General features: G+C 35.6%; 2 protein-coding genes across 2 annotated transcripts in view; one reads left to right on the top strand and one right to left on the bottom strand.

The window, feature by feature from the left end:
• Window positions 1-11,849, top strand: part of Dysb (dystrobrevin binding protein dysbindin) — a 59,282-nt gene that overhangs the window by 28,551 nt on the left and 18,882 nt on the right. Inside the window, exon 3 of the mRNA XM_089097041.1 lies at window positions 1,944-2,064. Coding sequence (XP_088953167.1) covers window positions 1,944-2,064 — 121 coding nt within the window. The remainder of the gene's footprint in view (window positions 1-1,943; window positions 2,065-11,849) is intronic.
• On the bottom strand, window positions 4,202-5,876 carry LOC148946561 (uncharacterized). Its single transcript, XM_089097104.1, has one exon. It carries the CDS (start codon window positions 5,651-5,653, stop codon window positions 4,202-4,204), a length of 1,452 nt encoding a protein of 483 aa, XP_088953230.1. The 5' UTR covers window positions 5,654-5,876.

Raw genomic sequence — 11,849 nt, 5'->3', positions numbered from 1 at the left:
ATGGAATTCGCTGATCTAATGGGCACCCCAAACAAATCGAGTCAGTTCTAAAGCGTGTCATAAAAACCATCTGTAAAAATGGGGAAAATGCATTATCATAGCCTTGTAAAAAGGGCTGAGCTAATACCTTTATAAAAACAGAAAGGCTAACCTTTATTTGCGCTTTGCAAAAGCCTGTTGACCAAATGCGGATTTCAAGATATTTTCCATTCGTCTTAAAATCCTGTCCAAGTCAGACATACTCAGCTAGTTAGTTCCAAGTCCTTCTATAATCCCCAATCTATACCCGCACAGAAAGATATCGACGCAGTTTAGCTTTTCATTAGTTGATCTTGCCCCATAATCTTAATCTGTCTTTTATTGCATAAAGATCTTGTCCTATTTAAATTACGTCTCGTTTTTTTACCCCCATTCAATTAAAATCTTTGATGAATTTGTACCTCCACTAAACTAAAGCATTTTCTTAATTTTCCTTTTTTTTTAACTTGCATCTCATTTTGTCTTGATTTTTCCCTTTTCTTTTGATTTTTTCTTTTCATTCCCATTCTTTTTTCACGGGGTTGACCTTTGTTAGCTTGATATTTAGGGTATCATTTTACATAATTTGTATTTCTTTTACCCCTTAAGCTCCTGAATTTTCATACGAGTTACAATCTGTTGGAGGACACGTTTAATAACAAACGAACAACCTGTTTAGTGGAGAAACATGTTTTTTTTTGTATTGTATTTATAATGTATCTATTTTGTTAATAAAACCTGTTGTTGGATATATTTGTTTTAACTGGATTTGTTTGTCTGATAAGAAGCGGAAGCCTGGCATTTATTGTTTGGGAAAGTCGGTATCGACATACAAGAACTTATATAGGATTTTTTATGGGGGGGATTACAAGAAAAACTTAAAAAATGTATAAAAAATTTGGTTATATTCATTTTGGTTACGTTTTTACGAGTTGGACAAATATTTTTTTTTTTTTGGGGGGGGGGGTCAAACCCTCTATCAAAACCCTGGAGATGGCCTTGTCGACATAGAAATTCGTCTATTCCTACACTTCTGTATAATTTTCTCTCATGGTTAGGTGGTTTGCCAGGACAAACTAATGTTTGCTTTGAATATGCCTAGGAGAAAATGTTTAGGATTGAGTATTTGTGCACAAGGGGTGGGATGAAGTGGTATTTTCCGCAAGACCAGTTTAAAGGAACCCCTGAAAAAAGAAGAAGAAGAAGAAAATAATAGCCTAAAACGTAGTGTTGATCTTGACTTCAGTTATTATTTAGTTCAATACAGTTGCTTGCAGGGCAGTCTCTTGGGAAGGGAGGGAATTAAGTGTCCTCCCTAAATTAAAAAAAAAAGCTTTTTTTGACAAAAATGGATTTTTTTTTTTGAAAATTTATAAAAAATTTCCCAGAGAGCCTTTCATTATTAATCAAAGCTTGAATCTCGATCTTCCTTCCACATTTTTAATTTTGAATAGTTTGCTCACGATGACTGGGATTATTTTAGAAAATGAATGCGATAATTGTAGAAAATAAAAAAATTTCTTTGCCCCCTCCCCTAAATTTTTATAAATCGGGGCCACCGGTTGCTAACTGGGACAGGTTTGTAATGATGTAATAGCGCTTTCCTGGTGTGTTTGTAATAAGACAAAGTAATGTAAAGGGGTAAATAAAAGAGGTTCCTTTCACTGAGCCTCCAACATTTAACTAACTACTGCGATTATTCAGATTTAAAAAAGACGTAACTAAAAATATAACCATGTTTTAACCATCTAAAGCGCTAACTGAAATACTGAACTTTATGTGACCACAATCATTGATTATTGACTCTTCAAGAAATATGTTTTTTTATCTTGTGTCACTGTTGAAAAACAATTGTGATGTATTTTTACTTTAAATGGTATTCTTGAAAATACAAAATCTAAAATATGACGAACTTATTATTTCAGCTAATATTACCAATTTGGTAGAAGAAGTGGAAGAAAATTTGATGCTGCTTGAAGACTTGATTGAAGAGCAGGAAACAGAAAAGAAAATACTTGATGCGAAAGTGCAATTCATAATTCATAGGTATTATTTGATTGATATAATTTCCACTGTCATTGCTATAGTTACATTCAGTAGGGGAGTATTCGGTGTTCAAGGAAGCCACTTCCTTGCTGTGGTATTTTCGAATGCATCAGATACCTTTAAGTACCTGGCACCGTGAATATAGGAATAAAAAAAAAATTGTTATTCGGAACTGAGCATTTCCAAAATGTGTATTTACTAATACTGCTTCTACTACTAACAACTTACTGCAGGCCCAAGCCACCTGAGGCCAACACAACTGCGTATGCTCTTTCTCCATCTCAATCTATTTAAAGCTTTACTCTTTTAAATTTCCTTTGAAGTCTTTCTTACGACCTCTTTCCATCCAATTCGGGGACGTCCTGCTTTGTATTGGAAGATCTGCTAAATTTGTATTTCAGTATCGAGTAATAAGCACCTGGACAAAAATTTAGCAGCTACTGGGTTTCAGATAGGTTACATCAGTAGCTCCCATCCGATTTTAGGCCGTGCCACAACTAGGCATTCTTAAAATTCTGATGCCCCCCTCGGGATATTTAGATCTTTTTATTCAAGATTTTGCGTTTTGCATGAAGGAAACTTCAAAGGCCATTAACTTGGTATCTTTGTTTGGGTCGTCCTCTAGGAATACTTTGTACTAATGAAATCATATATCTTTTTTTGCTCTTTAAATGCATATGAATTTGACGTCATTCACATGAAATATGTTTTTTTTAAATTAAGGCTCTAGATTATATGTCAGTCAAAGGATGCAGGTCCTGCCCATGACCCGCAAAAATTTGACCGTGCCCCACTGGCGGGGCAATTGCCCCACGTTGGGAATCAGGGATTACATGGAAAGATTCTAACTATGGATATCTCCTGAGTGTTTGATAAAATTGTTCATTGTCCTACATTGCCTTGCTTCATCTAGAGCCGTGATTCCCAACTCGGGGCGCAGGCTCTCCCCCCCTCCCCGGTGGGACATGGCAATATTTTGGTGGTTCATGGGGAGGATATGCACCCTTCGGCTGACTGTACTTTGGAATCTTTATTTTGAAAAAAAAATTGATGTGAATGACGTCACATTTATATGCATTGAAAGAGCAAAAAAGATACATGATAGTATTGCAATGACGATATACATCATAGGCAGTGCAATAGCGCTGCCTAAGTAAAGAATGATGTTGGCACAATGTATTATTATTTTTTTTTCTTCTTCCATACCAGGGCACTTCGTATCGAAGGAGTTGTCGTAGAAACTTCGAAAAGAGCTCATTCGATTGGAAATTGGAATGGCTAGTGCCCTTTTTAATAGTCGAAAGTGATTGGAAGGCAAGTAACAACCCTCTCACGCCCACCATTTCCCCAAACACATCCAATCAAAATTTTGAGATAGCCATTTTGTTCAACGTAATTGTAAGTTCTTGAAATTATAGCTTTGAGCAGGACACTCCCCCACAGTCTTCAGGGCAAGGGTTATAAGTTATGCCCTGGGGGCATATAGGGGAGACCCGCCCACGTTCATCACTTTTTTAGAAAATAATTTTTTTCTACTATGCTTGTCAACCTACAGTAAACTTTTTCCAACCAAAATGTACCTACACATTCAGGACATCAAGCAAAATTTTGATATTCTTTTTAGCCTATCAGTTATAGCCATAATTCAAAGAACAATGACCTTGGTCAGATATGGCGAACCTGTACGACCCCCGTACAGCTTCGGCATCCCCCGGTTCTGGTTCGCCAAGCATTTAAAACCACTTTTAAAAAAATCAGAAGAGCCATTCTCATTTAAGAATATGTTTAATACTCATCAGTTATTGGTATAAGAAAATTTAATACAGGTAACTCATATTACATTTGTCTGATCATTTTATATTGTATGAGGAAAGATCAACACCAAATGTCAGCTTTTCTTACTGCCTTTTAGTCCCTCCGCATCAGACAGGTTGATCAAGTTTAATTTCCACTAATTGTCTCTCTACAAAAGCCTGTTCATCTCTATAAACCCTCTTGTCTAGTTGAACCTTTTTGAGTAATTTGACATCAAGATCATCATCATTGATTTCTAACACCGACCCAACATAGTTTGTTTTCCCGCTTCTTTTCCCATCGATTCCGGTGAGAATGAAATCACCGACTGTAGTCTCTCCAGCTATTTCAGTGTCAGCCTCGACATCGCCAACATTAGACTCTCGTCACTGCAACAATCAGAATCAACTAAAAAATCTTCAGAGCTGCTTTTATACTCAAATGCTTCGCAAAAAAGCTTCCTTTTTGGAAATTTATATTGCTTCGCAACTGTCTTGCTTAGTTTCTTCATTTCTAGCACTTGTTGTTTCTTATTTTTCTTTTCCACCTCTTGCTGAATTCTTTCTTTTACTGGTGTATCTGTTAGGATTTCTGTTTTCTTTCTATTTGCAGTTCTTCTTTTCTGCTTCCTGGGGAATCCTTTCAGCAATGGGAAAAAATCTATAATTTCTGAATAGCTATCGTTAACAGAACCAGACATTATAACAGGCAGCTGTTTTGGACTCGAGTCTCTCAGGGGTGGTTCACTTGCACATGGTGCTTCTGAATATCGCGCAGAGTTACCTTCTGAGCTGAAAGGGGCCAGTGGTGATACTTCTGGTCTATCGGAAACGGATGAACTTAGGTATTCCTGGTCTTGAAAAATTTCTGGGTTGAATGGATGAATTCCTGTGCAGCGGAACCCGCTGATTATGCTTTCTTGAGTAACAGCCTTGAAGTAAGATGAGCCAAGAATTTCTTCAACATTAGCAATGGCTATGGTTTTGCATTTGTTTCTGCCCATAAAAGCTGCGGCTTCTCGATTGTAGTATGCCTTAATTGGAAACATAACGGAGCGATTCAGAGGCTGCAGTTTATGAGTCGTATGTGGGGGCATGGTTAAAAGATTAACACCGTTCTCCTTAGCCAGCTCAAGCAGATCGCTAGAATATCTGGTAATATGATTGTCCAAAATAAGAAGAACTGGTTTTGATTTTGTTGGTTTTACATGACTAATAAAGTGGTTCAGCCATATGACAAAGAGCTCGGTCGTCATCCATCCAGAAGCTTTTTCATTTCCGAACCCAATGGTCCCTGGTGGAGCTCCCTTTAGTAGGATATCAGGGCATGTTTTTCTGGGAAAAATCATCATTGGAGGAACAGTATTTCCAATAGCGCTAACACAGACACTAAGCGTGATAGTCTGCCCTCTTTCGCCAGACGTTACCTTTCCGACTTGCCTTTGGCCCTTTTCAGCAATGACAGTGCCTGGTTTGTGAACAGTCGATAATACTGTCTCATCGACGTTCCAAATATTTTCTGGGCTAAAGCAGTGACGATCGAATAGAGTCCGAAGATTGTTAAAGAACTGCTGAACTGTAAAGCGGTTGAAGGCAGTAGCCCTTCCCAGACTGGTAGCTTCTGCATGTCGGATTGTAAGCTCGGGGTGTCGCTGCATAAACCCCCGATACCAATCCTCTCCCGCAGCTTTATTTTTCTCACCACAAGTCCATGAATCTGGAATTTTAAGCTGCTTCGACGTGGCGTATTTGTAACAAAGTTGACGGAGCTCGAGTGGTGATAGTCCATAATGCATATGGCATATTATTTGCAGGTATTTGACAAGAGCCCGTTCTTGTTCGTCGGTAAAAATTCTACGAGTGGCGTATCGTGGTGAAAAAAAAGAGAGAGGCAAACTTCTAACCTCCAGCCCGTTCTTGCTGATTCTTTTCACATAATCTCGTAAGGTTCCACGAGGAATCTGGTATTTTCTCGAAGCTGTTGCCTTTGGAACTTGCTTCTCAATGACTTCTAGCACAGCTTCAAGAAGCAGTTCTGGTTCAGTCGTACCTTTTTTCCTTTTTGTAGTAGGCTTTGGCGGTCGCACGATGTCTGAAAACAAAAGAAAATATACTGTTAATAAAATACAGAATAGTGCACCAATATGCTTGATGTAACATTGAAGATTTTTGCAGAAGAAGTTTACCCTACATGTCCAGTCTTAAATTTTTCAAAGTTTTTAACCTTGTCTTTTGTCATGATGTATAACTTACTTATTTTGGCAAGGAAACAACATTGACTACTTAAAACTTTAGAATATGTTAGTTGGATTGTCCAGTTTGTTTTTGACAGAAATATAATGTGTTCTGAGCTTGAAAGATCAAATAAAATTTCAAGAGCTCTTTTTTACGTAGTAACCTCAAGGTAATACATTTCGTCTCAATATTCTTCGTCGAATGTTACATGAACATAACAAACTCTTAAATTTCGAATCAATGTCGCAACTTCTGGGCATGCAAATCGACTCGATCCAATTGTTTTTATCGTATTATTATTGCCAGTAACAACTCTTCATTTAGATGGGCTAGTAAAATACAGAATTTTACTAGTAAAATACACAATATTTCTGAAAAATATAGAACTACTAAAATACAGAATAGTACAACAACACATAACAAAATACTACAATGAAAACAAAATGAAAGCTCACCAGCCCAGGTTCACCAGCCATGGTTCGCCATACCCTAGCCTGGCGAACCTGAGCAGGAAATTTGTGGCGAACGTGGGCAGAGGGTCATCTACATGAAGTTTTGGTCTAATCTGTAACTCTTGATAGATGGTGCCAAATGATTTTGAGGAGAGTGGTAGCATAAACTGAGAGATATATTAGGTAACAGACAATTACCAAATTTTTTAATATAGCTCTTGAATAGCTTTTTTTCTAAGACATAAAATATAGCATTCTGCAGGAAAAAAAATACCAATTTTAAAAAAGATTTACTTACAACTGAAGGCAAATTCTCTGCACTAATAAAGTATCACTAGTAGATGGCTCTTCCATTGGCAAAGTTTCCTGGGTTTTGAACACTATGTGTTCGAGTAATTTTGAAATGACGAACCTGGGCCGTGGTGAAGGTGAGCTGGTCTCCCCTAAGGTGTTTATTGAAATCTTTGTCGTAGAAACTTGAAAAAGGGCTCATTTGATTAGAAATTCAAAGGGCTAGTTCCCTTTTTAATAGTTGAAAGTGATTGGAGGGCAACGAACCACCCTCTCACGCCCAACTTTTCCCCAAACACATCCAATGAAAATTTTTAGGTATCCATTTTATTCAATGTAGTTGAAAGTTTTGGAAATTCGGTCTTTAAGGATGACAACCCTTCCCCCACAGCCCTCAGAGCAAGGGTTGTAAGTTATGCCCTGGGGACATATAAGGTTTTTATAGAAAGCGATGTTGTAGAAACTTCAAAAGGGCTAATTCAATTGGAAATTGAAAGGGCTAGTGCCCTTTTTGATAGTCGAAAGTGATTGAAGGGCAACTAACCCCCCTCTCACGCCCACTATTTCCCCAAACGTATCCAATCAAATTTTTGAGCCATCCATTTTGTTCAACGTAGTTGAAAATTCTGGAAATTTGGTCTTTTAGAATGATAACCCCCTAAGAGCCCTCAGTGCAGGGGTTGTAAGTTATGCCCTGGGGGCATGTAAGGTTTATATAGAAAGTTGTTGTAGAAATTTCAAAAAGGGCTCATTTGATTGGAAATTGAATGAATGAATGTGTGCAAATGAATGTGCATTGTCAGTTTAATATACATATACTGATATTTAGTTATCAAAATGTTAATATTATTTGATTTATTAAAGTTATAAAAGTAAAAACATTTATATTTTCTCAGTAAAGTGCAAATTATGTTCTGGTCTTGGGAAGGCATAGCGGTTTTGAGCCCAACTCATGTTTATATCTGCTCGTTTTGAGTTTGACTCTGTTATTTATTGTAATTTCTGTTCATTTTGGGTTTCATTTTTGCTCATTTTATGGTTTAATGGAGTTCTTTACTTTTCTTTGTGGAAAAAATTTTTTTTTTTAATTAATTTTATGAAAGGTATTATATTTAGATAATATTTTTATTAGTGTAAAATATTAGAGAACGATCCGAAAAAAAGATACCAAGTTAATGGGCTTTTAAATAAAAGTTCAAATAGGGATAAAATCCTTTTAATAGACAGTGATGATGATAACAGTGATAGAAATTCACAAAAATACCAGATATTTCGGTCACATATACAGTGACCGTCATCAGTAGTAAAACTAAAATAAAACACTTTAAAACAAAAGTTTTTATACTAAATCAACTAACACTACATATTGTTTGAATCTCTAATTCTTTTCAATGCAAAGGTGGAAGCTATTCTCTTTGACCTTCTTGGATTCGGTTCATTAGCGTTCAATGATATAACATTTGGACAAAGGTCAACTACATTGGGTGAATTGAACTTTACTCTGTCAGATTTTAATAAATTATCATAGATAGAGTTCAGCCCATATTCACCTGTATCCCTATTCAAAGCAATATTCTTGAATAAGATTTTCTTTATTTCAAGAGTTTCACGAAAATTATGCTTTAAACCCCGATCCCTAGAAATCAAAGAGACATTCTCAAACAAAATAAAATGGTCTGGAAAATTAAAAATATGTTCTGAAAGGGCTGAAGTGAAATCTTCAGACTTAGAATCTTGCTTTAAAGCCGAAGAAATAGAATCTTTGTGTTGTAATAATCTCATTTCCAAACTCTGGTTAGTACCTCCCACATATGAGCTTCCGCAAGTACATGGGATCTGATAAATCCCACTTTGTTTCCCCAATGAAGTTAGATCCTTCCCAGAATTTAGATAACTGCTCAAAGTATTATTACTATTTGAATCTACCCTTAGAACATTGCTTTGTAAAATTCTTTTAAGTTTTTCACTTAGCCCGGGTACATATGGTAAAGAACAAAAAACCTCCTTCTCCCGAGTTGTCTCTAAGACTTCCTTAGAAATCTCTAGAAACCTTTTTCTTCTTTTTGAAAAAGTCTGGTTAATTAACCATTCTGGATACATGTTACTTATTAGTATTTTCCTTAGAAAAGACAACTCCTCGACAAATGTTGGAGATCAAAGACTAAAGATCCGATGAGTTATAGAAATTATCAAACCAATTATTACTTGGTGTGTATGACTGGGACTATAAAACAAAAATCTTATTGTTATTTGTCTGTTTTCTGTAAATTTTAAAATCAAGACTATTTTGATTTTTCAAAAGAAGAAAATCAAGGAAATGAAGTTTCCCATTCTCTTACAATTCAACAGTAAACTTTAAATCCTCTCCCAAACAATTAAGATGTTCCAAAAATCCTTTTAATTCCCCCTCCCCATAATCCCATACTGAAATAATGTCATCCATATACCGGCCCCAGAAACTATGTTTTAAAAAATATGAGTCCAACGCAATTGTTTCAATATTCCCCACACAAATATTAGCTAATAAAGGGGATAAAGGGGCCCCCATGGGTCAAGCATTTATTTGTTCGAAATACTCTCCTCTGAATTGAAAAAAAAATAAGAAAACATATTGCACAACCTTACTAAATACATAATTACAGAAATTTCCAAATCGCTTTTGCCACTCATCAAATCCAAATTTCTCAAGAGCTTTCCTTCTAGAAGAGTTTCGGCTGCTTCTACATCAATATTTGTGTACATTGATACAATGTCGAAGCTTGAAATCAAAGAACTCGAAGAAATTTCTACTTTTTTCAGTTTTTCAACAAAATTAGAAGAATTCTTAATATACAAAATTTGTCTAGACAAGTGGTTTACAGATTGACACTAACCATGTGCTCAAAACACTTGTTGGCGACCTTGTATTTTACACAACTAGTCGTAATGGTAGGTTAGGCTCATGAATCTTGGGAAGTCCATATAATTTAGGGCACAAGGAACTGCGTGGCAGGCATTTGTAATAGAGTTGAGGTGTAATTTTTCCTTCATCCTTTAAGCACTTCAATTCTTTCTTAAACTTATTTGTAAAAGAGTCTGTTGGATTATACGATAGTTTCTTGTATGTTTTTTCATCCTCTAGTAAACTTCTTAATTTTGATTCGTAGTCCTCAGTATTCATCACAACTAAAGTGTTACTCTTATCTGCTTTTGTAATTTCGAAATTATCAACAAATAATGCGGTAATACCTTCGTCCATTCTTGGACCAGGTGTGGTTAATTTTTCATCAAGAACTTTAACGATACAAGAACAATCAGTGCTTGAAAAGGCTCCGAAATTTTGTTTTAAACCAGATAAAGTCCCCGTGGAAGACATTATCTCTTCAATAGAAACATCTTTGCATAAAAACGCAAATGTAATAAAAGATGTTAGCTTAGTAAGAGCTTCTACTGTGAAAACCCTGTCTAATTTTGTATTGAAACCGAAATTTCCTAGTACGACCGTCAAAGACATAAGAATTCTTAAAAACTTGAAAAAGGATGGTTCAATTACCATTACAAAAGCAGATAAGAGTAACACTTCAGTTGTGATGAATACTGAGGACTACGAATCAAAATTAAGAAGTTTACTAGAGGATGAAAAAACATACAAGAAACTATCGTATAATCCAACAGACTCTTTTACAAATAAGTTTAAGAAAAAATTGAAGTGCTTAAAGGATGAAGGAAAAATTACACCTCAACTCTATTACAAATGCCTGCCACGCAGTTCCTTGTGCCCTAAATTATATGGACTTCCCTAAATTAATAAGCCTAACTTACCATTACGACCAATTGTGTCAAATTCAAGGTCACCAACAAGTGTATTGAGTAAATGGTTGGTGTCAATCTGTAAACAAATTTTGTCTACACAAATTTCGTTTATTAAGAATTCTTCGAATTTGGTTGAAAAACTGAAAAAAGTAGAAATTTCTTCGAATTCTTTGCTTTCAAGCTTCGACATTATATCAGTTTACACTAATATTGATGTAAAACTAGCCGAAACTACTCTAAAATGAAAGCTGTTAAGAAATTTGGATTTGATTAGTGTCAAAACAGATTTGGAAGTTTCTGTACTTATGTATTTAGTAAGGTTGTGCAATAAATTCTCTTATTTTTTTCAATTTAGAGGGGAGTATTTCGAACAAATAAATGGCTTACCTATGGGGGCCCCTTTATCCTCTTTATTAGCTAATATTTGTGTGGAGAATATTGAAACAATTGCGTTAGATTCATATTTTTTTAAACATATTTTCTGGGGCCGGTATATGGATGACATTATTTCAGTATGGAATTATGGGGAGGAGGAATTAAAAGGATTTTTTGAACATATTAATTTTTTTGGGGGGGATTTAAAGTTTACAGTTGAATTGGAAGAGAATGGGAAACTTCCTTTCCTTGATGTTCTTCTTTTGAAAAATCAAAATAGTCTGGATTTTAAAATTTACAGAAAACCGACAAATAACAATAGATTCTTGTCTTATAGTTCCGGTCACGCTCGCCAAGTAAAAATTGCTTTGATCATTTCTTTAACTGATCGGATCTTTAGTATTTGCTCTCCAAAATTTGTTGAGGAGGAGTTGTCTTTTCTAAGGAAAATACTGATAAGTAACATATATCCAGATGGTTAATTAACCAGACTTTTTCAACAACAAGGAAGAAAAAGGTTTCTAGAGATTTCTAAGGAAGTCTTGGAGACAACTTGGGAGAAGGATATTTTTTTTTGTTCCTTACCATATGTACCTGGGCTAAGTGAAAAACTTAAAAGAGTTTTACAAAGCAATGGTCTAAGGGTAGCTTTAAAGAGTAATAATACTTTGGGTAGTTTTCTAAATTCTGGGAAGGATCTAACTTCATTGGGGCAACAAAGTGCGGTTTATCAGATCCCATTTATTTGTGGAAGCTCATATGTGGGACGTACTAACCAGAGTTTGGAAATGAGATTATTACAACACAAAGATTCTATTTCTTCGGCTTTAAAGCAAGACTCTAAGTC

This window comes from Artemia sp. Qi Xiang Cuo, chromosome 11, assembly GCF_049724085.1.
Source record: "Artemia sp. Qi Xiang Cuo chromosome 11, ASM4972408v1, whole genome shotgun sequence".
Classification (NCBI taxonomy): Eukaryota; Metazoa; Arthropoda; class Branchiopoda; order Anostraca; family Artemiidae; genus Artemia; species Artemia sp. Qi Xiang Cuo.
Note: the sequence above shows the minus strand (reverse complement) of the source record. Positions and strands in the feature narration are given on the sequence as shown.

Bases quoted from the DNA above. Each gene is read 5' to 3' on its own strand.
- LOC148946561 (XM_089097104.1), bottom strand. From the start codon at position 5,653: ATGCATTATGGACTATCACCACTCGAGCTCCGTCAACTTTGTTACAAA.